This window comes from Amblyomma americanum, chromosome 7 (genome assembly GCF_052857255.1).
Source record: "Amblyomma americanum isolate KBUSLIRL-KWMA chromosome 7, ASM5285725v1, whole genome shotgun sequence".
NCBI classification, from domain to species: Eukaryota; Metazoa; Arthropoda; class Arachnida; order Ixodida; family Ixodidae; genus Amblyomma; species Amblyomma americanum.
In genome coordinates, this window is record NC_135503.1 from 35,640,950 (window position 1) to 35,668,469 (window position 27,520).

Consider the following 27,520-nt stretch of genomic DNA (forward strand, 5'->3'; position numbering starts at 1 on the left):
AAGGCAGGAGCACACTGGTCTTTGCACGCACACAGCTTAATACAGAGTGTCGATGGGGTAGACATGTAGCCCGTTTTTACAAATTTTGAGTGGGGCAAGCAGTAACGGACTTTGTTCTGGAGTCAGCTGATAGGAAAACTTCAAAGTCATTACCAACTGCTCATGCTAATTGTTCGAAAGCACATCTGTTTAGACAAACCAGAACCATGCCATTGAGCATGAGCCTTACATTTAAACACGTACATGTACCCTCTCTTGAGAGATGCAGACAGTTCTTGTCACAGGAACTCCAGGAAGAGCTTTCACATCTGTCTTGGAAATTCACTCGCTGTAGCTCAGCCATTCAGACTGAGGACATAACTAGAAACCACAGGAAGAGGCTTTCATCTTGTGATGCACTTGGTCAGGCTGCTGATAAGTCATTGGGATTGACTTTTTTTTTTTTTTCACACTGGCAGCCATAAAAGTGGCCAGTTAATTTCTGTATTTGCATTTCCACCTCATGCTGTTCTCAATGTTTGAGAATTTTGCACTAACTCAACAGCCCAGCCTCATGCTGTTCTCAATGTTTGAGAATTTTGCACTAACTCAACAGCCCAGCTAAGCACCGCCACCAATGCATTCCTGCGTATTAAGTGGCTCAGACACCATGTTTGCTTAAAGCAGTTTTTATTTGTAAAATAGTGTGCAAGTTTGTAGATTATATTAAAAAATCTTACTTTGGTAGATGGGGCACTTCTCGGCTGTGTGAGATACAAGTGAGCATCATAAGCATCTCTCTTACAAGGTGGGCTTTTACATGACGACCTAACATATGTAGTATAAACTGTGGCACTATTATGCACATTCCATCAGCATTCCTTCTTTGTATACATTCAACACATGTCGCTTAACAGCCATTGTCAAGTAAACCTGGAAGCCTTGATGCGATGAGAACAATACGAGCTCAGAGTTTTAAATATCACAACCATGTCTCTTCTGCCCATAATGCAGTAAAATATAAAAAAAAGTGCAGAAATTTATTCAGTGCATCTTGCACCAGAGGCGCATGATGGGACAACCACAAACATTCATTAAAGCTCAAGAACATGCATATGAGCACAAAAACATGCTGATTTTTCAATACAGCGCCAGACTGATTACCAGTGGCCATAAAAACGCAAGCTCTGAAATCGCTACGTGTGTTAATACTTTGTTTAGAATCTCTGAAAGTCATTTACTCAATGCAGTAGAAAAAAAGCAGTTTTCAATGAAATAATGGCTGTCTCCCATTTGATCCTGCCTAAAGATATTAAACAGAAACTCTGATTACTTCTGTTCATCAACTAGCTGCCAATATAAAGGAAAAACCTATTAAGGCTAAATTCACTTCGTGAAAGGAAGTTTCAATCTAGTTTGGTGACAGAGCAGACTAGTACCAATGTAAAATATCAAGTATTTCTGCCCTGTTAATTTTAACTGCTGTCCACCAAGTACCTGACCCAAATCAAATGCTCACACATGCCAATCCTAGAGATTTTAAACTGAGCAATGGAAAGAGCAGCAACAGCTCGAATAGTTTGTAGCGTCACTGAACATGGTTAGAGCACAGAGAAAGACATTCCTCGACTGTTCAAGAGCCACTGTAACACAAAATGTTTGTTCGTGTAAGATTTCAGCATGTTGTCCACTTCCAGGTTCCTGCCACCAGTTTTGACAGTTACGCCTAATTGTGACAAAGCAGTAAACAAAAATTTGATTCATCTCGAAAGCCCCCCGAGCAGATCCAAGCATTTAATAATGAGATAAAATTTTCCGACCAATAATAGCGATTTTTTCTGACTTGGTGTGGCAGTTCAAAGGTCCGCATTTTGCGCACCATGTGGCAAATTCTGAAACCTCCACCACAACCGTGCCTGCTAAACCAATATCGTGTGACAAGCCATACATGTATGATGCGACAGGCTTTGCCAAGGTCACATTTTCTTAGCACAGATTGACCCATGGGACTGGCCCTTTGTTTACTCCTGTGGACTAAAGCCAAGAAATTATGTAGTTAGTAAAGGATTCTGTATGTTAGGTTTTTGTGAGGAACAATAGCCAGGCCAAGCATTCAATATTTAGAACCTTTTTACTGAAAAATAGATACTTCCATCTTTCTTGCCCTGTGCAAAGTGGGTGAAGACCATTAAAATTTCGTGTCAAGAACCTTTTATATCGTGCACAGCCATTTCAGAGCTATTAATATAAAATGTAGAAATAACGCATAAAATTCATTTAGCAATAAACACCGGTTTTAATGACGCAGCAGTCATGATCTTAAAGCTCTCTTATGATGTTTATAAGGTAGCATTGAGTTGCTTTTACCTGAGAACTGAGCCCAATGATTGGCTGCAACAAATGCGGCCAGGCCATTTGCCTGATGCGATACTACGAAAGGAACTTGGTGTGACCTACGGGAGAATGTTTTCAGTTCTAAACTGGTACTGAAGTACTTCTACAGTTGTTATGGACTAGTATTCAGTGACCAAGACTCCATGAGAAAGCAACGCTGAAACCAAGTTTGAAATGCTTGGAGTAAAGATTCCACCCAGTAAGGTTTCTACCACCGCACCACACTTCTGTCATCGTCAATTTGAATAAAAATGAGCATCAACTGCAATGGTGCCTGATAAGCAATAACTTTGCAGCAATTAATACAAATGCAGTTCGCTCACAAGACATTTCTCTACACGTATAAATAATGGCAGTGTAAAACGGGCGCCAAATGTGGTCACACGTACTCGACACAACCACACACGGGTTTATAAAAAGTGGTCATCTGCGGAGGTGGTCAGTTTCACAGTTCTGAAATATCTTGGGTGTGTAGCAACAGTGGAACTGACCAACAGTATAGCCGTTTTTGTGGGTCACCTCAGTGAAGCAGCTGGAAGGGCAAGTCTCACTGTCGCACCAGCAGCAATGCAGTAGCGACCTGCAGTAACGACTGATGAAGAGACTGCAGTTCTTGCTGTATGCACAACACTTTCACAGAAGTGCTTGACAGCTGCCCTCAAATAGGGAACGGGTGATCACTTCCGGTCGTGGAATCGCAGTCCCACTGGATGGTTTGGCACAACCACAAATATGTGGCTTGTGTTGATGTGTTGTGTGCATGGCTCTATAATGAAGTTCTGGACCATCTGGATGAATGAGAAGCAGTGCATTTTTAGCTGCCCAATGCAGCCTGTAAACAATGATTTGAAGGCTAACTGCAATAAACCTTTTAGATACACAAGAGCACTCTTATATCACAAAAAATATGTAGTCATTGCAACAAAACCTCCTTGCTATTATAGAATGAAACACAAATACAGTGATATCTCATTGATCTGAATTCACTTAATTCGAATTTCAGGCTTATCTGAACTGATGCTTTAGTCTCATCAACATCAGGTTTATTAAGGGGAGTCCAGATGGACTGCCGTTCATTCGAACTCTGCATAAATGGAACAAATTTTCGGACCCTTCTGAGTTTAGATTATTGAAAGTAAGCTATTATGCATGCTTTTTCTTGTATTCTGCTCCCTTCTGTTTGAACAACCATTTCCGTTGCCAAACAGGTGAACATCGGTGCATGCGGCACTGGGCAAATGCATTCCATCACTGCAAAGATGCCACGTACCTTGGCTGCTGTTGTCATGAGCTCTAGCTCCGCGAAGCGTCGGCCCACGCACATGCGGCTGCCGTGGCCAAAGGGGAGAAGGGTGAAGGGGTGGATGAGGCCACGTGCTTCCCCAAGCCAACGCTCAGGCTGGAAGCTGTTCGGTTGCGGGAAGTACTTCTCCAGGCGACAGGTCACCAGCGAATTTGCAAACACTGGAACCTGTTCGCGACAAGAAGAGGCATGTTGAAGCGCTCTGCAGTGGACTAGTAGGTGGCTAGCACTTTGGGGAGTGACAGTGAGGCTGATAGGAATAATGTCATACGACGGTGGTGACATTACGAGACTGGAAGCGAACAGAGTAGGACAGAAACAAATGTGTGAGTTAATGATATCCTGGCTGAAATTAAGAAGAGGAAATGGATGAGGGAAGGGCATGGACACGCGAAGGGAACATAATAAACCGTCCTTCAGGCTAATTGAGTGGATTCTAAGAAATGGTAAATGTAACGGAGTGCCGGGAGTTGGGTGGGCAGATTAAGAAGGGTTTGGGGGATAGGGTTAAGTGGAGGACAATGGTAGAGGCCATTGCCCTGCAGTGGACAAAGCCTGGGTGATGACGACTGAAGCTGAAATGTGCAGTAGCGCAACCTTTGTCAAAGTTTGCAGTTCACTACACGCATCACAGGAGCTGATGTTGGGGTCACAGAGTTCACATGACATTGCAAAGCTGACCCTCTCTATCTGAATAGTATGTTTAAAAAGCTGGGAGTGCTCTAGAAGAATTGTTATGTTGTTTGAGGCCATCTTTGGCCATGCATGCTTATTGCTTCCACACATGGTATGTGTGCTGTTTGAACCAAAAACACTGGAGGCAATTCTTGTATGCTCACATATTGTATTTGCTGTGAAATGAAGCTGATCACAAAAAATAATGTAGTAGTCGCTAATAATAAGTCGGGAATTGAATGTAAGAACTGTGGTTTCAGCTTTATCATAGCTTTATCATTTATTAATTGCACGTGCTGTGGCCTTTACATACATTTCTAAATAATGTCTCTCCGCTATCCTTCTTGCCATTTTTCCGATCATTATTTCACCCCCCTTCTATCCTATCCCTTTTATATCTGCCAGCTGCAGAGTAAATACAGAGTAGTTTTCGTGGCCAATACCCCCTTCTTTTTTTTTTCCCTTTTTTGCTTTTCATTAAACCACAACCTTTTCTGAACCATGTGAGCATGATGGTGTTACAAGAATACTGAAATATTTTTTAATTATGCTTTAAATTACAGGCTGAAGCCAATTTCTTCCATCCATACAGCATTCTTTTATTATTATTCGATTGTCTTCTCAGAATTGAAGCAGTTTTATTTGCATGGAGCATAGAACATTTCTAGTATTTTATATATGGATGCATCCAACGCACTTCTACTTCAAGTGCTCAGATGCAGGATGGAACAGGTTGTAAACTAGCTAAAAAGAAAACAAGAAATTGAAAGGCATAGGACAAAACTAAGCTTGCATATTTTGATTTATATCTGCTCCAACATGCAATACCAATTGGCCTACAATTCAGCATTCTTGCATTACTCAGAGGCAACAACGAAAGTTTGATATATTTTCCCCAACCCCTAACTTGCTCTGGTGGAAAATCTCATTCTGTGAACTGACAACAAAGAATCTGCAACATTCTGCAGGAGACACCAAAGAATGCTTCAAAATGCTCCTCGCATTATGTTTGGAACCAGTTTACGTATATAGAGCAATTTTTTTGTGAGCTCTTGAATGTAATTAAAGTGACCTTTGCCACTACGCTTGCAAGCTGTTAGGAGAAGCCAGCTTTTCGGCCTGGTGCTCTGCTAGTAAGGGGTGAAATGCTTGAAAAATGGAAAATGGGTCTTTGACCCCACCTTGAGTAATCGAAAAATACCTTGTGCCATGGCTTTCTTTGGCCATAGATGCCCTTGCGCCATAAAAAAAAAATCCATAATCATCACCAATCAATAATTTTGGGGTGAAGCATGTGGCAATGGATGTGGAAAGAAGGTGGTATGGGTTGTAGAGAAAGAAGGCACTGAAAAAGTGAGTGGAGTAGGGAAAGCAAAGAAGATTAAGCGGGCGAAGGAATGGGCAACTCGAAACACTGTAGTGGTGGTGTGGTGGCTGCTGCTGCATGGGAAACTGCGTGTATTTATGTATTGGATGCTTTGCTTTGCCCAACTGTGGCACATTCACCTGAGGCGTTGCTTTTTAATCAACGATGTATCCATTAATTGTATATTTGAGGATGCCATCAGAGTTTCTTTTGGAAGGGTCCTCGACAATGACTGGCTAGAACAGTTGTAATCGTAATAACATTTCCTTTAAAATTTTCCTCAGGTCTCAAAACTCGCCCCTCGCGTCACATTCATGCAGATAAGGTAAATTGGTGATTTTGCCGTCGTTCTGTCATTCCTACTGATGTTTGCAACAATAATAGTATAAAAAAATATGAATATGGCTACTAATATGCTTACCCTCAATTTTTGCAGAATCGCGATGAACTAGGGGTTTTACTCCTGAGTACTTGGTGTCAGTCAAAGCAGTTAGGCAGTCACAAATAACCTGTTTCACATATTTGTTGGCAAAATATTTTGAGACAAGAGAAGGGTGAGGCATACCCCTGCAGGCACTTTGTATCCGGAAAGCACCACGTCCTCTGGCAAGATTCTCATCAGACCAGGCACTGTTGGGCTCAGCCTGAAAGTGGCCACAACAGATTCCCTGTAACTGTGAGCATCTCTATGGGACTGAAACAAAATTCGCCATTCGCCAGCAAAAGTTCACGGGACGTTTGTGCTCAAAAACAAATTTATTGTAGTCCTGCCTCGGGTCTCATTATTGACACCACTGGTTGGAGCATGCACATCCCCTCATACTTGCTGGCATTCAGGTGATTGGGTTGCATCACTACACCAAGAGGCGTCTGCTAGCAGAGGTAGCTGACGCACATTTTTAAAATCCTCTCCTGTCAGCAAGAATTCATATTTTTTTAAACCTTCCTTTAGCTTTTCCAACTCCTGGGAGTCTCGTTCATTGCCCACCCTGGAGTCTCGTTCATTGCCCACCCTGGAGTCTCGTTCATTGCCCACCCTGGAGTCTCGTTCATTGCCCACCCTGGAGTCTCGTTCATTGCCCACCCTGGAGTCTCGTTCATTGCCCACCCTGGAGTCTCGTTCATTCCCCACCCCGAAAGTCTTATTCATTCCCCACCCCGAAAGTCTTATTCATTCCCCACCCCGAGAGTCGTTCATTCCCCACCCTGAGAGTCGTTCATTCCCCACCCTGGGAGTCGTTCATTCCCCACCCTGAGAGTCGTTCATTCCCCACCCTGGGAGTCGTTCATTCCCCACCCTGGGAGTCTCGTTCATTCCCCACCTTAAGAGTTGCATCAGCGTGCACACGAAACTTTTTGCGACAGTACCCGTAATATCATACTTTGATAGACACCTAGTTTCAGTTTTGTGGTATTTCTTGATTTACAATTGTTTTGCTCATTATTTTGAGAAAACTATTTACAGGGACTAAGACAGGGAGGTCCAAGAAATATAATGTGACAGTTAACTAAAAATGCCTAAAAAACCTCCACAATTGCCCTTTAATGATTATGAACAGGGTCCATACAGTAGAACACAGACTTTACCATTACAGTGACAGCCCATTAGCCACTGCCAGCAAGATGGAACGGCCTCCCATTACAGAGGATGCTGGCTTTCATTCTCAAGCTCTGTGAATGGTGTGTGATGGTGGAAGATTGAGTGGAATGTCCTACCGATAGCAAGTTTCAGCTCAATGCTTCCACTTTCACAATTTGGAGACAGAGCAAAGGCTTGAGCTGCAAGAGATTTTCACATACACACAAGTAAAGGACAAATACAAATTCACTGCTCAGCGTGCAGAGCGTGACAAAAAAAAAAAAAAGCAGCCGACTGTGTTAAACCAGCGTGGCACTGCGCTATCAGCTGCAAAACAACCGAAAATACAGCATCTTGTAAAGAGATGAGGCATCCCAGTATCACTAACAGCTGTGAAATAGACAGTAATGCCTTTTCTTGCAAGGCAAAAAATGTATGCAGGCATTACAGATACTGATTGCAAGTTGGCAGCAAAGCGGCAAACTTAGTGATCACTTCAAATAAGGCCACTTGAAATCTAATGCCCAGTTGTGCTGTTCGAGGTGCCTACAAGATCAAGTATCCAGCGTTTATAAGGCCATTGCAAAAAATCGCTGAGGTGAAGCAGAAAAGAACCAGCCAGAAAGATACGTACCGAAAGCTTTCTTTGATGCATGCTCGAAGGTAGGAACAGCTGCTGATGTCCTTGTTAGACTGGAGCTCATTGTAAAGCTTTTCTTGTATATTTGGATTGCAGGCCAGATTATGGAGAAGGAAGCACAGGCTAATGCCCGTCTATAAGGCACAATATGAAAGAAGAACGTAGCAAGTAAACGAACCGAAATTTGGCACTCCGTTATAAATACTGCATAGACAAAGTTGCCCACCATTGCACGACACTTACTGTAAAAACGCCACCTGCAATGAAGTCCATAATGGTTAGGTGAACGTCCATCTCTGAAAGCCCATCTAAGCTCAGAAGAGCTTGGAGGAGACTCTTGCTCTTTGCGCTGCTTGGGGAATCTTTCAATTTTTGTTTTGCATATTGCCGGATGTACCCAAGTGTTATTCTGGAAAAGGAGCCACACTAGTTTCATTGCACGGCACAATAGCTTGCGTCGCAACGGGTCGATCATCAAGAAGCGGAAGCAAACCTACTTGTATATGATGTCTTCAGCCTCTGTGTACTTTCTGTATGTGGGTGTGGATATGTATTTCCACAGGGGAAGTCCATAGTAGAGCTCCTGATAGGCCAAAAATAATTGTCTGGCCGCGGCAATAACAGTAGATGCCTGACCTGGCTCTTGCTCAGACTGTTTCAGGCAGCCTAGTCGCGTGTCCAGGCACAGCATGAATATGGCTGAAAACGAAAGCATACATGCACAGAGAGGAGGCTTGCAATGGAAATATTTTGGTTTCAAGCATCACAATCACGGCATTAACCCCCTAGCAGATTTGGACGAGCCAGGCTCGTCTTAACTGTCTTAAGCAGACCCTTCTCTGGCTTGCGACGAGTCCAGCTTGTCGTGCGTTCCTGGCACTCTGTCTCCGGTTTGTTTAATTAAGGTGAGAAGGGCTCGTCTAAAGAATTATTTTTGGTTTGCCAACAACTGCAATTGTTACCAGTGTTATTAATGTAGATTTTAACAAAGGAAATGAACCAAGTTCTAACAAGAAACACGATGTTATGAAACATACTCTGTTTCTTGCAGGAGAGTTGCAGCTTGGCTTTTAATAAGCACACATATACTCTTCCTAATTGTGCCTTTGTAAGCCTCCCTTCTTCCTAATCTCATGGTTTAGGTTCAATGACCAAGTGGTTGACTGTGCGTGTGTTTAAAAGTCAAGCTGCAGTTCACCCACAATCACACCCTGATGAGGAAAGAGTAGGTTTTGTAACTGTGTTTCTTACTAAAACTTTGTTTACATTCATTTCCTTCTTTACTGTTGCATCCCAACCAGACAGGTCTGGTTGAATGTTTTCTTTTTCAATATAGTCTTTCTTGGTTTACGCCACTACCATCTACCTTGTTAAATCCTGAACCAACTGTGCTAGGTTGCAGTGGAAAATAAATGACGATGTCTCTACTGTGCCCCACACCATTAAAGCACCACTCCAATGCCGACATGGATCGCATGGTCACAAAAGAGTGCCTACTACAGCCACTTGGATAACGGTCTCATTGGCCAGCAAATTAATGGAATTCTCACTTGTGACCAAAAGCATCAAATGCAATAGTGGAGGTGGCGTCACATAGACCTATGACTACAGAAGAGCGTTACACGTTAAGAGCTATAAACATTCATGCATAAGCAACCCCATGCTAATATCTCTGATACACTGGTGGATATGTTATCATACATAAGGAGGCAGTAGCTGAATGGCCATCAAATTTACAAGCTCTGCATGGACCGTATAATTTACAAATAATTTTTAAAAATTGCTGCTCGCAACCAATTAGCTAGGGCTCACTTAATAGTGCATTCTTAGCCCTCCCTTCCCAATATAAAGCAGGGAATTTGTAAGCCTTCGCATTGGGTGTGCCCAAGTGGCTCAGTCCCAACCTGTATTTTTTTCTTGTGCATCGGCATGTATGAGTTGAGGGAGGAGAAGAAGAGCACTTTTAATTGCTGGCATCTTCAGAGTTAATGAGGGGCAGCTTACAAATTTTTGCGGCGCGGTGATGAGTGATGGAACACCGATCCTTCGTGCATTCTTCCTAACCTCGGTAAAAATTGTTTTATGGTCTCTTTGATCACAGGTAGCAGAGTCTTGAGACATCTTATAAGAATTGGCCTGTAGCACTTGAGCCAGATTAACTGTTCTTGTTGTGTACAGCAGCAAGTACTTACATTCTAGGGCAAGCCTGGACAAGGCATCCTGTATGCAGCCAATCTCCAGTGTGTCGGGATCTCTAGCCCATTGTACGTAGCTGACAAAATCGTGGCAGATTTCCTCTTGCCAGGTTGCCAGCTCAGCTAAGTTCTTCATCTGAAGCAACACAGGAGCCAGCGCCATGCGCAATGTGTGCCACTCTGCGCCCAGCCTGCAATGGGCAGGACGAGAGGCCTTCAGAACCTTGGTTTCTAGAAAGTGTGCACATGCAAGCACAGGCCAGCACCTTAGCTTCTCCTTGTATGCCAGTTGCCCAAAAGATTCTGCAGTTTGTTACATTTTAACACAACGCCAATGCCAACCATGTAATTTGCCTTTCTGCAACTTGTATTATGCCATAAATTCATTGTCCAATGATACTACTCCACTAAACACCTTTGATGATGGGCACCACAACTGAATAATTAGAAACAGTTGGACGAATTGGTGGGAATCGACTGCAGAGAGTTTTCAGAACAATAAGGACATAATATGAAGTAGATGGGACACATGCAGTGCCATCTACTTCCGGTTTCATCCATATTTTGTGCACTTACACAATAGCATCACAACTAGTTTACTTTTGCCGAGGTCAAACTTTTCGTCCCAATGATATGTCTTAACGCAAGAAATTAAAGGAAGCTGTCATGCATTTTCATTGCAGCCCACAGAAAGCCATCCATGCTGCAATGCAGTTAGACTAGCTTATTTTCTTGGAAGCTAAAATCTGTTTCTTTTACCTGTTATCTGGAGCTAAGAACATATACCTCAAACAGTGTTTTGTTTCCACATTGAGAGCCACGAGTGAATTCAGTATAATAGTGCATGAACTAGCTGCACAGGCGGACAGGACTCGGAACAGCGCACATGTTATTTGTTTAGGCTTTCTTTGTCACATACTGATGAGACCCTACAAGCAGTTAACTTATAATAAGGGAGTAATTACTCATTGGCATCCACCCAAGTGCAGCCATATGGCTACATAGGAAGCTTTCCCTTGTAGCCATATAGTTGCGCTTGGGTGGATGCCAATGAGTAATTACTCCCTTATTACAAATTAATCCACCTTGGGGAATTCCCCTTAACATTTAACCAAGCAGTTAACCTGGGGGAAAGTGCGATGGCATGCATGTTCCACCTTGCCTCCACTTGAAATTTCCACTCTGACCATACAAGATGGTAGGGTACAGCATCCTTGCCTATCTCTCTGGCGTTTTCACAAACAAGACCCGTAATCTAAACTCCAGTTGACTACTGGTGCCTTGCTACCTGTGCACAGAAGAAAGCGAAAGCAAAAAAAAAAAAATTGAACTTGAGCAATGCAAAGTATACGGGATAACTGATGAGGGCTCGACCGATTGGCCTGTACAAGAAAACTCAAGCCTGCAGGCATAAGACAAGGCATTCAAAAGAGAAATGAAACACATTGCAGGCTACTTCCTTTTAGTTACACATTTTCTTTTTCTCATGCCAATGCTTAGCTCAAGATTGAGGCTTCTCAGTACAGGATATTATGCATGCCAGTGTTCGCAGGCACTGAACCGTGGCAAAGACATGACGGACCTTGCCCTGTATCGCCCTATGTCATTGACTTCCTGTGTAGCTAAGTTGATGGAGAAGCTGGTAAATGAATGCTTATCGTGGTGGCTTGAGGACAGCAAGGCACTGCCAATATGTATGACAGGATTCCGCCCAGGTCTTAGTGCCCAAGGTAGCGCCTTAGACTTGACGAGTCACATTAAACACCAGAGAGCTTTCGGCCTTTCTACCTTAGCCATTTTTCTTGACGTTGCAAAGTCTTATGATAACGTGCTTCAGAGCTCAATTCTGAACAGTTTGCAAGGCATGGGCATACAGGGCTATATGTTAAGATTCATTGACGCGTTTACCAGTGATCGTGCAGTTCTTGTACGGTTAGGGAGTACCTTAAGCTTCGAAAGGGTTCTATCACGAGGTGTGCCTCAAGTGTTCTTCCCCCACGCTCTTTAACATCATAATAGCTGGCCTTCCCGATTCGTTGCAAAAAAATTGCAGGCAAATGCGTATGTCAGTATATGCTGATGACATCTGTATTTGGATTACTGGCTACCAACACAAGCGATTAGCCCTGATAGCTCGACAGGCTCTACTTTCGGTACAAGCTTACCTTCAAGGTGTGGGATTGTCTCTATCAGTGGAAAAATCCGGCTTTGTTCAGTTTCCAGGTGTAGGAAGACGTCAAGCGCGGTTGAAGATAGACCTTGGTCGCTCTTGCATCCGCCAATTCAATCACACACGTTCTCTGGGCGTCATTATTGACTCCTGTCTACAGTGGCGAAAAGCTGTCGATGCCGATTGTCTCATCTCTATCTTCACGTTTCAATGCGATCCGTAGAATTGCAAGTGAGCAATGGGGAAACCATCCTTCTTCAATGGTCAAACTTCATGAAGCCCTGGTGGTGAGTCGCATAATGCATCAATTACCTTTAATTTCCCCCTTGGCATCACAGCTTGAACGTCTCCAAGTTTTCCATAGAAAGGGCCTAAGAAGAGCCATTGGAGTTCCTCAGGCGGCTGCGAACAAGGCAGTACTTCATGAGTCTCTATCGAAACCTCTTAGCCTTGTCGCTTCTCAGAGACTACTAATGCATCTTGGCCGCCTAGGAGAGACGGTAGCTGGGCAACCCCTTCTCCGGCGGCTCTGCAAGAAATATGAGTCAAAGGCCTACTTAGGCCTTAATACTCTTAGTTCTTTAGGCCTTACTGTTCGAAGGCAAAGGAAACGGTCGAAACCCCCCTGGTCTTTTCCGACCCTCGACTGTAAGGTCACAATTCTCCATGTGAGCACAAAGCACAGCTCTCGTTTGGCAGCAACGGGTTCGCTCGTACTTGAACATTTGGAAAAAGAGTGTCTGCCATCTTCAAATTTTCATGGATGGTTCTGTGGACAAGGTCAAACAAGCTAGCGCAGCGGATTTTTACATTCCTTCTTTGGACTGTAAGTGGTCTGTACGTTTTACTGCTGTCGTATCCTCCACAACAGCTGAAAGAGTTGCTATTGAGGTGGCTTTACGTAAGTTAGGGTCTTGTCCGGCTCAACCTGTTGTCATCCTAACTGAATCAAAATCTGCCGTTCAGAGGTTAGAGCGTGGTTTCCCTACCGATGCCTTGTCTATAAGCTCTCTACGCTTAATGCAGAATCTGCACAGCAGAGGCTTTATTCTATATTTCCAATGGGTGCCCTCTGACATAGGAGTCAGAGGCAGTGAGGTGGCAGACAGTCTCGCCCATGCATAAGACGGGCACGGCATTGTCTCCGCTATGTTCTTTATGTGGTGTGTGCGGGGATATAGAACATTCTATTATGTACTGCCCAGAGTACAACGCAGGAAGGTATGTGATGTTCGCTTCCTTTAAGAAGACAGGAGCCCTTCACAGTACAGTTCAGGACATTGTCTACCCGAGTGGAAACCAGACATGCAGAAGGGAGGCTGCAAGCCTTATTTTAACATTTCTGCAGGACACGGACCTTGTCTCTAAATGGTGACAGCAGGAATGGACTATGGTCTACTGTAATTAAATGTGTCCGTAGATGGTGTCTTCTGGAGTGGACTATGTTATACTGTGAGTGAATGTGTGCATGGATGGTGGCACTGCAATGGACTATGTTCTACTGTGACTGCATATGTGCATAGATCGTGGCACTGCAGTGGACTATGTTCTACTGCGACTGAATACGTGCATAAATGGTGACTTCTGGAGTGGACTATGTTCTACTGTGAGTGAATGTGTGCATAGATGGTGACTGCGGGAGTGGAATATGTACTATTATAAGTGACTGTGCGCATAGTGGGGCAGTTCCGACAGGTTTTAAGTCATTATTAACATATAAGTGACGCTACGGTGGAGCAATTGCCGGCAGAACTAGCAAGGCTAATCCCACCTGTAGCATACAACAACTCAACTCCTGCAGCAGTAGCAACCACTCCGCTACCATTCCATGCTGTGCCTCCAGGAAACTCAAATTATTCTGGAACCATCCAAGCATTGGTATAGAAAGTGTGTCATTTTGTGACACACTGTCTAATTACGCCAGCATATATAATGCGAAGGCAAGATAACCGCCTGTCTTTAAGGGTAACAGAGTGCATTCCGAGAGAAGGCAAGTGTAGGAGAGGGTGGCAGAAAGTTAGGTGGGTGGATGAGGTTAAGAAGTTTCTGGGGATAGGGCGGCCAGAGCTGGCAGAGGACATGGTTAATCGGAGAGGTGGAGAGGCCTTTGCCCTGCAGTAGGTGTAGTCAGGCTGATGATGATCTTTTTTATATATATTTAAGGTATCCTTGCTTTAGCAATTGTACAATTTACTAGAGTACACATGTGATAGTTTCAAGCATTATTCTTTTGACGCACATAGGTTGTCACGCAGCAATCTATCCATTTCTTACTGCTTTTTGCCTTTGCTGTCAACGGCATGTTGACCCACCCGAAAGACTGCAACTGAGATGAAACTGGAGAATGGTAAATTGGGTCAGCCCAAGATTGTGCTGTTCCCGTTTACAGCCGCTTTAGGCCACAAGCACATGGCAATTGTTTGATATCAAACAATGCCTTAAAATCAATCTATGTCAATTATTGCAGTTCACTTGGTGCATCACTACTTAACATTCAGCACTGGAGTACCTTTGGGATTTATTCTCCACCTAATTGTTTTTTTTTTTTACTTTTTTTGAAGTTTGTGGCTACAGCTGTGGACAGAAACAGCCCTTTTGCTAAGGTTAAAGTGGCCATATGCCTCTGTGCGTGCGTAGTTGCCATGGGAATAGTGGTACACACGCATTAGAGAGGCCGACACTGTTGTACTTGTTGGGGTGCTCGTTGCGGTACTTGCAGACAAACTCATTGGGCGGGCGGACTGGGCACCGACCCTGGCTATGGAATATGACTTCAAAGTCCTCCGGGTTGAAGGCAAGAACCATTGGTCTCCGCCACTGGTACTCTTCTTTCACGAGGTCACCATACCGGTGGTACTTATCTGTACTGGCATCGTGAAGCTGGTACAAGTTGTAGCGGCCTGCACCATGAAAGTTGCCACATTGTACTTGCACATCAGTGCAGGTGAGCAGAATGGGAAGTTTGACTCCTTAGCTAGAAGACTTTGATAGCCTTAATACACGTTGGGATCTTTAGGCTCACATATTTCCTGCTGCATACAATTGCTAGAGTCTTAACTGTATGACACCTTACTAGAAAACTTGCTGACTAGGCTTTATTACAGAAATTTTAATCACTGCGGTGGACTTCATGTCCATTTTTGACAGAAATTTCATTTCACATGATTATTTGCAAAAGATGCATCTCTTCAAGCATGCAGAAAGTCATGCGGTAGCTTAAGTATAACCGAACTTTGCCACATGAGGAGCCTGCACAGAATAAGCAACAACAAACTAAACGTGACAAGTGCACAATTTAGTTTTCAGAGAGGCATGTACTACCAAGAAACACTGTGAGAAGATTAATTAGGGATTTCATTCTATAAATGATGATGATGATAACAGTAATTTTTGCAGCTTCTTTATTACAGGTTTAATTGATCCAGCACCTGTTAAAAGGCAGACATTTTCAGCGTGCTCACTGCATACCTGCTACCCAATTTACTGCCACTTTTGTGCGGCTTAATTGCGCATCTGTTTGTCCTAACTGTATTTTAATTCCACCGCAAGAATACAAGTAGAATAGCTGAGAAGTCCCAATAGTATTTCATTTTATTAATGTCATATGAATCCAGTTCATGACATGCCTCACGTAAAAATTATGATGTGGCCAAAAGTAGGGAAATGAATTTTCCACATACACCCACACAATTTTGCTCACACTGCGAAACAAGTGCTCTCTTGCGAGACGTATTCAACAATAAAAATTGATGGAAGGGAGGAAGCGCGCTATTACACCCAGTTGCATGATGAATAGGCACCTTTTGCGTGTGCCACAGATTCTTCTGCATACGCCTGGGACAAATGGCGCTTCTTTGTGCTCTATACTTGCCAGTATACCGGAACGGCACCGCTCGAGATGCGACATAATGCCCCTACCGTCGCTAATGTTGCAATCTTGGCATACAGGTAATAAATGCGCGAACAGCGGCACATAACAATGAGCACAATCGTTCATTGGTGAAGAACGGAAAAAGGAAAGACCGCAAAATGTTCTTCACAAAGGAACCGCGAAGAAAAGGTGCGCTCACCCCACCACTTCGAGTACTGCCAGCTGGTTCCAATGAAAGGCAGCGACGGCTTGGGGCCCGGAATCTGGTCGAAGGGTTTTGGATACGTTGTCCGGCGCAGCTCCTTCGCGGCACCGCTGCTGCTGGGCGGCCGCGTGCCGAGCGAGACGGACGTCTCCGAGGCGACGCTCCGCGCTAGCGCCCGGCCACCCCGCTTCATCTCCGGGCTCGGCGATCTCGCCTGCAGGTCATGCGGGGAGGCAGAAAAGAGAGCCGTGCACCGCTGCCCGCCCGAGGAACACCCCGAGGGCGCGTGTCAGCGTCCGTGCGGGCCAAACACGGGAGCCGCGGTCGCTGTTACCAAGGGTGCGCTTCCGGAACGTCCATAGCGGTTTTTGTTTCTCGCGCCTCCGGCAGCGCCCCAACTAAAACCACCAGGCGCACGTCGGTGCCCTCGGCGCCGCGCCGGTGACAGCACGAGTTAAGAGAACAGGAAAAAAAAAAGGGAGGAGCGCGCTAGCGGGAGCGTGCGGAACGTGACGGGACTATGATAATGCCGTCTGCTGCTGCTCACCTGAGCGAGGAGCACTTCCTAGTAAACACAGCTGCCGCCGGCGACTGACTGCGCCCCCGATGCGGCGAAGAGGAGGAGGCGGCAGCCAGGGGTGCGCGCACCTCTTACGGGCAGCGAGCCAACTACGTGCGGCTTTTGTGTGCGCGCCTTTGGGCAGGCCGCGACGACGGCCCGACGCCGCGGGCTCTTTTTTATCGGACGTCGTATCGGTTGCTCGCCCGTGCTGTCATCGCGTGTGGCGCACCGTCGCAGCTGCTCGAAGCCCTATCATTCGCTCTTCATTCGCGCGCGCGAGCGAGCGAGCGTGTGTGAGCGTACTACGAGTGCGCAGTATTGAGCCCCGCACGCGCGCGCCGCGTGTTGCGCTGCTCCTGAATCGGTCACATCGACCACCCCAATCTGCGCCGTTTCCTTCGCTTTTAGCGCCGCAACAAACAGGACCGATTGAACGCCGAGCAACGGGTCTTAGTTGGGTGCACATCGTTCAACTGTTCTTTCGAGCCCGGCCGTCTCTAGCCTTTTTTTTCCCTTCTAGAAGATATATATATATATATATATATATATATATATATATATATATATATATATATATATATATATATATATATATATATATATATATATATGTGTGTGTGTGTGTGTGTGTGTGTGTGTGTGTGTGTGTGTGTGTGTGTGTGTGTGTGTGTGTGTGTGTGTGTGCGCGCGCGAGTGCGTGTGTATGTGTGTGTGTATTTTATCCTCGCTGCGCCCAAAGAGCCAGCACGCGCGGTGCCATTTTCCGTGGCGGGCGGCGGTGGTGGCACTGACCTGCCAGCGAGCGTTCAACCGGCGCGCGTCACGCGCGCCCAAGGCAGAGGGTAAAGGTCACTGAACAGACGACGACGCTTGATAGGGCGCTTGGGTTTCACTTGGTCGCTGATCTTGGTGTGGCGAGCTCAACCGCGCTTTCGTTGCGTGACGTATAATCGCGCACAGACCGACCTTTTTGGGTACAGTTACCTGTATGGTCGCTGCTTGTTTGGTGCCCGGGATTTTACGGCTTCCGTTTTGCCGGATTTGCAGTATATGCTTGAATATGTGGTTTGCGCTGCATTAAGATTGACACTAGTGTTATACAGGTCAGTATAACGTCCAAAGATATACCTGTAGCTAGAAGTATTTTCTCACATATTTACGTGAATTAAATGGGCGCAAATTCTTTCCGACTTGTGACTGCTTTTTGTCGTGCCCAGCAGTCTTGATTTAGCGAAGCTGCAGTGCAGAATGAAGCACTGCGCTTAGTCCCGTGATTATCATAATGTTCAGGAGAGGGCAGCTTCAAGTTTTCAGATTTTAAACTAATTATCTAAATTTGATATCAGCTATGCTGAAAACTTGGTCTTCAGTTACAGATTTTACTCAAGATTGAATAACTAGCTGGGCTCCAGCATAAGACCTGGTGTCTGGTTTGGATGGCATTCACTGTAATGTGATGGCTTCTCTCAAGCATCTTTGTGTCATTCTTGTTCTTACTTGCCAAGGCAAAAAGTTTGGGAAATGAAGATAGAGATGACAACATGGAATGTTTCAGCACTTATGTATCACTGTTGCTTATCCTGTATCTCCCCTGACACCATTTGGGATCACCAGACAAGGCTGAGATAAGCTTTGTGCCTTCTCTGCTTGCGTAATCTTCTAAGCCTTGCAGATACAGGTGTGTGTCTTGATTGGCAATGAAGTGCAGAGGTTTGCACTGTGGGCAGGCAATGATAGCTAATCTTTTTGCCCAATGTACACTTCTGCATGGTCCTTTTTCATGATGCAAGATAGGCATCCCTTAAGGTTAAAACATTGGAACTCTGTTTAAAAGCACAGGTATACTTAGTCAAGAATGAGGACTGAAAATGTTGTTTAATATGCTAGGTTTTGCCTTAGGTTAGTCTTGGCTCAGAACCCGAGAAGGAAAAGAAAAAAAAAGACCCTTTTTACTCTTTGGTTTCATCAACACCCTGTTTTACAGTACTTTTAAGAGGCCTTTCTGTGTGCATCTTGATGTTTCTTGCTCACTGCAGTTGGTGCAAATTGTCACCAGGTCTTGTCACTGCCGTGAATTATGCAACAAGCGACAGAAGATCGTCGCAGTGGAAAAGGCAAATGGGCATACTGCTGATTCCCGGTTTATTGTAAATTCACAAATACACAACGTGGCTTAAACAGCATGCTCACGCTACCAAGGACAAGGGAGGGAAAAAAAGCGAGGGTGTCTCCACATGGCTGGCCACATATTGAGAACCAGATATGTGGGGAACAAGTGGATCTAGACACACGCACAGGACTCAAAAAAGCATACACTGAACTGTGGCTTAACACAACAGCAACAATTCCCTGAAGCAGTGGGGAATGGTAGATGTGGGTAAGTGTCGCACACAGCTACTGATCTCTCTTTTGAACACACACAAGAAAAAACAACACAAAAGTGACGTGAAACATGTTAGTCTACAAACACCTTGCAGTGAAAAAGTGCAAATCTTCAGACGTGGTAAATGCTTTCTCATGGAGAGGCAACATAGGGTTTCTATGTACAAGGTCTTCACAAATTCTGCATATATAAAATCAGTTTGGCAGTAGCGTTGTATAATATATATGTACGGTGACTGTGCAGGAAGGGGGTAAAACAACACATCGCATACTTATTTCATCTTTCTTTGTTCAGACTAGAATGTTTCGTACTTGTACTTGCATCACAGTTTTTTTTTTAACAAGTTATATCACTCGCACTACAGTCAAAGAGAAGGATAGGATACTCCCGCTGGGATCGAGGACAGTGTGAGGAAAATTTTGTCAAATGATCCAACAGCTCGGTAGAGCTCATCTGCGCAGAGGAAATGGTAAAAGAGTGCAAAAACAAGGAAGTGTGCACCAACACAAAGGAGAAAAAAAAAACTATGCTGATCACAATTACTATACTTCATCTTTCTCTTTTTGCTGGAAGGCTCTGAAGGTCGCACGCTTACTGCTTTGCTTGAACAAGGCAATGGAACAAACACAGATATGCTAATTGCGCTTCAATATGTGAGGTACACCTTCCAACAACTTGCAGTCTCTTTTGGTACACAGCCTGCAAAGGAGGCTCACATAGAGTTTTCTAACTGCTTTTTTTTCCTTCTACCTTCTCATGCTTCGATTTTGGAAGGATAGCAGGGTCAGGAATGAAAATGTTCCCAATCTCTACCGGTCACAATATGGACAAAGTGCCTTTTGAGCACAAGGAATCTCTTGAGCGAAATCTCGCCAACAAACATGATCAGCTTGTAATAAGCTGGGAACTGTTATATGTTTATGACAGAAAGCAAGCAGCTCACATGACTATACCAGAAAAGCAAAGTAAAAGAAAAAAAGTTACTCTTCCAATGTTTTCAAGAATGCAACAGCAACAACAGCGGGAAGTGCCAGCCAGCATACAGAGATCAAAATTTTTGAAGACCCCTAGGCAAAGCAAGCAAGTAAAGTCTTCTTTACTATGTTGTTGCTTTTTCTAGACTGGAATAAAACTATTTACCTTCCTGCTCAGCATGGAAGTGCACAGCTATTATCCATTTGAATTCAGGTAATCCAGGATAATCTGCCAGCCAGCAATGCAAAACGAACACACACTGTCTCAGGTATTGAACGCTTGCTGCACATCCTGTCAGCTAAGGACAACATTCACTTCTCTGTGCACATCTTGTACCTGTTGCAGGGAGTGTGAATATGTTGAATGTTCCGCAAGTAAGTTCAAGAAGGCAATAGAGCCGGAAGTACAATGCAACAGACAAAGGGGTAAAAAAAAAAAGCCATAAGGTTGTCACAACACTTAGTTTGCTGGAAACACCCTGTACAGTAACTTGACTAACCATCACATCCTTGAGCAGTTTGTTTATAATTGTAGTACTGCTATGATAAGATGTTTTTTCATCTGATAATCTTTCACAATGACACTATGTACAATATGCCTTGTTCTTTGCCACTGCTTTCGCGTGTCATATTTTGTTGGCACAAGACACTTTTTGTCTAGCACGGTGCTCGTGCATCAAATATACATGTGTCACGATATAGTAGGTCTCTCTTAATGCAGTTCCAATATTAGTAAGTCAAAGCATCAATACTGCTTTTAAAAGTACACATTTTAAGTCTGTGCATGTCAACTGAAATGACTTGAAGGCATAACTTGTAACGGTGACCTGTCCTTCAAAAAGTGGTCCTTACACACTATTGAACTCATCCTCAAAAGCAGACAGAGTGTGATCAACACTGCATGCTGTGTAGTAATCAATGGCCAGCTATGTTCAAACGTTCAACATGGGAATGCTGAAATAAATGAAAAAGAAACTAATAAACATAACAATCAGAAATTCAAATTCTCCCTGTTATACAAAAGTCTTATGCTCTCTATCAGATCAAAGATCCATTGCCCGTGTTGCAATGCTTCCAGTAGCATAAAAAATAAGCACTGAACAGAAATGCAGCATCAAAGCTTTCAATATGAATTACAGCAATCACTAAGGGGATCAATCTAACAAAATTAGCAAAACAATGCAAACTACACATCACTAATAGCACTGTTAAAATTGAAATAATTCTACTACCTCTTATAGCAATAGCGCACTGACACAAACAATATGGACTGTGGAAGAATAATGCAGAGGCATTGCGTGACTTTCACACACTCGTACGTTCAGCCATGGAAAAGTGGTCACATGTGCCTGTTCATGTACAGCTTTGATCAAACATCTACGTACACAGCGAATGCTATGCTCCATATGGAAGACACTCTATAATAAAATGGGCATGTTTGTTTGGCTTTTCATGGAAAAGGGTAGAGGCGTTACTCGCAGTGCAACTAAATCACAGAGTAAAAGAAGTGCGCAGTTCCTACTACAGTGCAACACACTATGAACATGGTGCGAGTTTTTCACACTGCCGTCATTTCAGCTGAGAACTGAAGAGCCTTGCCCCCATGTCGCAGCAGGCACAATCACACCTGTGCTTATTCTGTGCGCCCCTCAAGTTATTCTACTGGTCAAAATAACTGCTTGTTTGGCGACTAGACTCTTTAAGAACTATCGTCTCATCACCAATCTTGATGTGACGGAGCGCAATTTATTTTAATTAAAAGCCCAACAAAAAAAGCACTGGTTCGCATGGTATTGCAAACTTGACCACTCAAGGAAACTCGAATTTTGCAGTCAGCTATGACAAAAATCAGTGGCACCTAGCAGCTGATTCGTTGCATGCATATACAACTGCAATTAACAGACATGGAATAAGAGAAAGTTGTACTTGTATAGTAAGAAGACCTTTAAGGCATGCTCAAGATTAAAAATTAAAAAGAAATTAATTGATTATTAAATAACTATCCAATCTCAAGTCATATTAAATAAATATGCTTGGAACCCAAGTCAGTCAAGCAGACCTGCGTCTATGTAATCAAACTGCCCCTCGGCCTTTTTTGGCAATTAAAAGAGCCACCGGGGCTAAGTGCGTGCTCTTGGCATGAGGTCAAGGTCTTCAGCAGCTCAGCTAAGCACAGGAGGATTCAGTACCAGCTGCTGAGCCTGCTCAAGAAAATAAAGAAAAAAAAGGATATGACAAATCAGAAAAAAAAAAAGGAAATCTGAATTGTAAAACAGTCGATGCAAGCACAGGTAGCAGGCGCTCCGGAGGAAGCGACAAGAAAAAAAAAGAGAAAAAAGGTGGGACTAATCGCACTCGAGAGTCATCCGCTAATCGGAGAGCATGTGCACAAAGCTGGTTGGGAAGACCCCCCTGCGTTGGGGTTCGCCCTCAATCATTCCTTCCATCCACTGGTCATCCTCTGTGATCTCGCTGATGATGACGATGATTTCACCTTCGCTGAATGACAGCTCATCCTGCTGGTCAGCACAGCAGTCGTACAACGCCCGACAGCGACGCCTTGACTTCGGGGCCACCCGCTCACTGTTGCACTGCGTTTCGAGCAAGCAAGAGACGGGCGACATTCGGGTGGGTTCCAATTGCATCCCGGCATGGCGCAAGCAGCTTGCATGCAACCTAAGTAGACAGCTAAGCTCTGCAAGCAGACAAAATTCAAAGGGACCGGCCACAGTCGTCAAACCTCATGAACTGCATTAATATGCAATTTATCACTTTCTACTCAGAAAAGTCTTTTGCAGAATAAACCCTTTTTTGAATATTGGTTTATGAGCAATCCGTGCTGACTAATTCACTGCTCACTGTGTGCATACCAGACGGCAATGGACAAGGAGATTTCTTAGAACTTCTTGAAAGTCAGTTGCACTTTTCAAGAACAGGAGTTAGCCAACCGATGTGTTCAGCTGCAGCTTCAGTGTCAAATTCTGCACGACCTTTATGGTGTAAAACAGTGGCATCAGCCCAAAGTACTGCCCAAGCATGCAAGGCACCTTAACTTCGTTCCAGCCCTTCTACAATTAGCAGTCTTCAACAATGGCCTATAAGCATATATACAGGGTGTTTCAGGGAAGACTTAAGTAATTCTGAAAAACAGGTTTTTTGAAGCAAAAATATGGCTTTTTCAGCATAGTATTACCAGTGTTGGCAGATTCCAGGAAACCAGTGAACCGTCTTAAGGTAGCCAAATTTATTAGAGCCACCGCGCCGAGGATAATCTCGTTTTCGAAATTCTAAAAACTGATATGGCTATTACTAACGGCCGGCTACAAATATCTAATTGCATTCAGTTGCCTACCTGTGACAGTTAAAAAGTTCATTGTCAGAAATTAGTTAACCAGCTTACTAAAGACAATTCACTGGCTTTCCGGTGTCCGCCAACATTGGTAATGCTATGCTGAAAAAGGCGTATTTTAACCCCAAGAATCCTGTTTTTGAAAATTAAATCTTCCATGAAACACCCTGTACGTTGATGAAGCTACCACAATATAAATTTTCACTTACTTGCTGCTCACCCTGACCATCCGTGGGTTTCCTTGCGGGGGGAATCTGCAATGCACATTACAACAATGCTCGCTCACACAAAAGTTGGAGGCTATTTATGGGCTCCATACATCATTCTATGAAAATATCACACTATGAAAATTTCTTTGCTAGTTTATCACAATGAAAAATTTCGGGCATGGTCCACAACGTTCTTTTAGGATACTATATACCTTATTTACTTGCACAATGAACCAATCCTCCAATTTTGTGGCTGAGAATTTACTTTTTTTCTTTTTAAGCGCTAGCTTTTCTACAGTGTGTTCTTCAGTTTTACGCCAACCCAAGAGCACGCCTTGGCATCGTGCCAAGATGCTATGCGCCGAACGATAACATTGCAGAAAGTTTTTATCTTTTGACAGGAGCTCTTGCAGGGGTGGTGCCCTACCCCTCCTCCGCGAACTTGGCAGAGCGCCAAGACGCTGCACGCCCTTGACAAGAGTGTCCGAGTTGCCAGTGTATGCTTAGAAAGCTGGCGAGCACTTGAGCATTGGAGAGCAGTGTAGTGGTTTAAACTAGAATTCTATAAAACATTCTCTACACTGAAATGCTATAGAGGAAGCAGAATCTTCAGACCCTCAAGTGATTTGGCGTCATTGGGATAGGGGGGAAAAATGCCTAACCTCTCTCGCACCAAAGCTAATGCTTAAAACATTCGCATTGCACACTCATAACCGTTCTGCGAGTTTTTTGTCCTCGTGTAAAAGAAGCACGCATTTGACCTTCAGGGTAAGTTTTCAGCAAATTCGCTTTATCTTGCAGTGATTGGCTGGCGCCGTCGATTATCACAAACCTGTCGGATTGCGCTGTGATATAGTAAACTTTTTGAAGCGAATGATGCTCAACATCGATGACACGAACGTTGCTGACCATGTGCTTTTGTTGACAACGGAAGGCAGACCGGTGGGCGGGCAGACATACAATATGAAATTTCGACTGTCGCAAAAAATCTGTCAACTTTTTTTCCTGCATAATGAACCCTCCCCCCAAATTGATGTAAACTTTTTTGGGAAAAAAGTGGGTTCATTATGTGAGTAAACACAATTTTGTGTGCATGAAACTCAATGGATATGTGCATAAGATGACTGGCCCGAAAGCCTGCACCCTGGTTTGAGCCAGCTGAACCATCTTTTGACAGCTTAGGCTCAGGTCAAGCCTCAGCTCTGCATGTGCCATGGCAGGCGATTTGTCGGGCCAGGCCACGACCAGGGAAAACAACACGATGGAACAGAATCACATAGGCAAGACTACATTCGAAGGAAGAGTGAAAATCCTCTTCAAAACCAAGCATTTAAACACAGAAAAAGACAATGCCACATTGTTGAATAAACATTTCCCTTTGTCAGATTCGATTTTCCCTAAATTTTTCACTCGGGTGAGTTAGTGAAGAATTTAAATCATGGCCTAGGCTGCACAACGAAGCAAAAGACAAAAGGTGACGGCACAAAACACTGACTGCCAACTAAATTTTATTTTTTGACAACAAAGAGAGTATACAAACCATGTGAGCGGAGCACAAAACAAACACTGCAAACATCATCAAAGTGACGAGATACTGAGATCATAAGTTAGCCTGCTCGTGAAATTGACAGGAATGGAAATTTGTTTCGTGACAAACCCCCGAATGAAAACTTGTGCACTGAACATCCAACATGGCAATTTCAGATGCCGCTATGACTTTTCGGAAATGCGGCCTGTGTACAGTTCTATATGAAACCAGCACACAATGTAACTTTGCCATAATGGCAGTAATTAAGTGGCCCATTTTCATTCATGCTGCAAACATTTACACCTTGACGCTGGTGAAGAAACAAGTGATGCTAACAAGCCATACTGATTTCAAATTTCGTACCAGGTCTTAAGCATCAATGAAAACTGAAGGAAAAGGTTCTGGTGACACCTACAAGTGTCTTTAGTGAATAGTCAGGTGCGGAGCAAAATGCTGTAGTGTGTATGACATGTGTGATTTTTACAAGAAAACTGCATAAGACTTTCAAGGTACTCAGGGCTCACAAAAATGGCAGCCCTTCATTTAAAAACAAAAGAAAAGGTGCTGCTTGCACATTATGAAACAGTAGCACACAGTGGCCTGCCCTGAAATTAAAGCTTTGTAAGGGCATGTTTGTACGGACAACTTTTGTTCACAATGCACATACACAAATTAAACCATCACCACCTGTTAAGAATGCGCTACATGTAAGAAAGAACTGCTTGGATATGCAATATAGTACCTGACGACCAATATTCTTAATGCTCAGGCATCTATGCCTCCAAGGCCTATTTAGCTACTAATGGTGATTATGCCAAAATGTAGGGACCGTCACATCCATTGTTATGTTTATCTTTATGGAGTTTAACATTGCAAAGCGATTAGAGGCTATGAAGGACGCTGTAGTGGAAGCCTCGAAATAATTTCGACCACGAGGGGTTGAAATTTTCAATGTGCGCTGACATAGCACAGTACAGGGGTCTCTATCATTTTGCCTCCACCGAAATTTGACCACCGCAGCCGAGATTGAACCAGCGTCTTTTGGGTGAGCAGCCGAGCACTATAACCACTGAGCCGCGGCGGCAACTTCTTCTACTGCTATGGTTTTATGATAAACTTTTACTCAGTGACCACTAACATGAGAGTGCACTCTGCATCAAAATAACAGCTTTTGCTGCATTAAATGATTGGGGAAATGATGCAACTAGAGGCATATGCTAATCTAATATGAAAACAGAAACAACGAACATTAAGCTGGGAAAATAAGAAATGCTACTTGCACGTAAGTGCTGTGTTTGTGTATTCCATGTTTGTGTCTTCTGCGCTACTGCTATGCCAGAACAAGCTGCAGCACGCTCATAGAACAGGAAGGTGCAAGAGGACCAATAGCCCAGAACCAGGCGACGGTGCCGCTCGGCCCGCCGCAGTGGCCGGACAAAACTGTCTTTAGATAGGCCAACTGAAGACAGCAAAGCGAGCGCATACGAAGCATGGGTATGGCAGGGCAGTCAGGCAGAGAGAAAGAGAGCTCGGAGCACCAGCGGCAACGGCTGGGCAAGCTGGCATGCGGGGGTGAGGGCAGAGGAGGAGATAGAGAGAGAGAGATGAAGCAAGAACCTTGGCAGCAGAGGGCCGGGGACAGAGTCCAGTGTACCAAAGGTGAACAAGGGCGTGGCCCACCTTCCGTGGTGGTGGCACGGGCACCTCTGCAGCTGTGTTGGGGCTCCTGGACAGCGTTGCTGTCTGGGGCATCTGACCGGCCAGATCCAGCAGGCACAGGCGGCCGTTGCTGCCGCCGCCACCACTGCTGCTGCTGCCACCACTGTCAACGTGCTCCCCACTCCTGAGGACACTGTTGCAGGCTAGGGCAGCCGATGCCACTGCTGGATGAATGAAAGAGGGAAGGAAGAAAGAAAGAAAGAAAGGGCTGAAGCTTCGTGCACTCTCTCATGTCATCACATCTGTCATCATTAGTATCTGACATTCACCGAATGAAACCACAATGATTTTGCAAAACACAGACAAAACAAGCACGCATATTATTGAGAGAGTAGCGTTTCAGCCAGTTTTAAAGAACAATCTCTAGCTGCAGAGAACTTTTCACTGACAAAAGATGCAGACCATTGGTGCGAAGATGT

General features: G+C 44.2%; 2 protein-coding genes across 6 annotated transcripts in view; both read right to left on the reverse strand.

Moving 5' to 3' along the window:
• Positions 1–654: 654 nt before the first annotated feature.
• LOC144098883 (ecdysone 20-monooxygenase-like) lies at positions 655–17,100 on the reverse strand. Of its 2 annotated transcripts, none has more exons than XR_013307262.1 (10): positions 16,925–17,061; positions 16,372–16,591; positions 14,964–15,201; positions 10,129–10,322; positions 8,434–8,635; positions 8,180–8,345; positions 6,969–8,070; positions 6,283–6,754; positions 3,644–3,844; positions 655–3,161 (listed from the first exon to the last, which is right to left on the reverse strand). XR_013307262.1 is itself a non-coding variant. In XM_077631810.1 (10 exons), the coding sequence occupies exons 2-10, from the start codon at positions 16,568–16,570 to the stop codon at positions 3,051–3,053; spliced, it is 1,530 nt and encodes a 509-aa protein (XP_077487936.1). In that variant the 5' UTR covers positions 16,571–16,591; positions 16,925–17,100; the 3' UTR covers positions 656–3,050. The 2 variants fall into 2 exon arrangements, 1 of the variants encoding a protein (XP_077487936.1); XM_077631810.1 differs by having other exon boundaries at positions 656–3,161; positions 6,283–6,361; positions 7,931–8,070; positions 16,925–17,100.
• Positions 17,101–19,064: 1,964 nt separating this feature from the next.
• The window catches only part of Asap (ArfGAP domain of ASAP), a 30,960-nt gene continuing 22,504 nt past the window's right edge, over positions 19,065–27,520 (reverse strand). For 2 of the 4 annotated variants that reach the window (XM_077631801.1, XM_077631799.1), the window contains 3 exons: positions 27,063–27,265; positions 23,855–23,899; positions 19,065–22,887 (listed from right to left, as the gene is read on the reverse strand). In XM_077631801.1, coding sequence (XP_077487927.1) covers positions 22,666–22,887; positions 23,855–23,899; positions 27,063–27,265 — 470 coding nt within the window. In that variant the 3' untranslated portion in view covers positions 19,065–22,665. Of the gene's footprint in view, positions 22,888–23,854; positions 23,900–26,999; positions 27,266–27,520 lie in introns of all 4 variants that reach the window. The other 2 variants (XM_077631800.1, XM_077631798.1) reach the window with 1 other exon arrangement.

Coding starts and splice junctions, on each gene's coding strand:
- LOC144098883 (XM_077631810.1), bottom strand. CDS start 16,570: ATGAAGCGGGGTGGCCGGGCGCTAGCGCGGAGCGTCGCCTCGGAGACG. Junction 8,071..8,179: donor TTGCAGGTGGCGTTTTTACA/GTAAGTGTCGTG, acceptor TGTGCCTTATAG/ACGGGCATTAGCCTGTGCTT. Junction 3,845..6,282: donor GATACAAAGTGCCTGCAGGG/GTATGCCTCACC, acceptor TGTCGCGAACAG/GTTCCAGTGTTTGCAAATTC.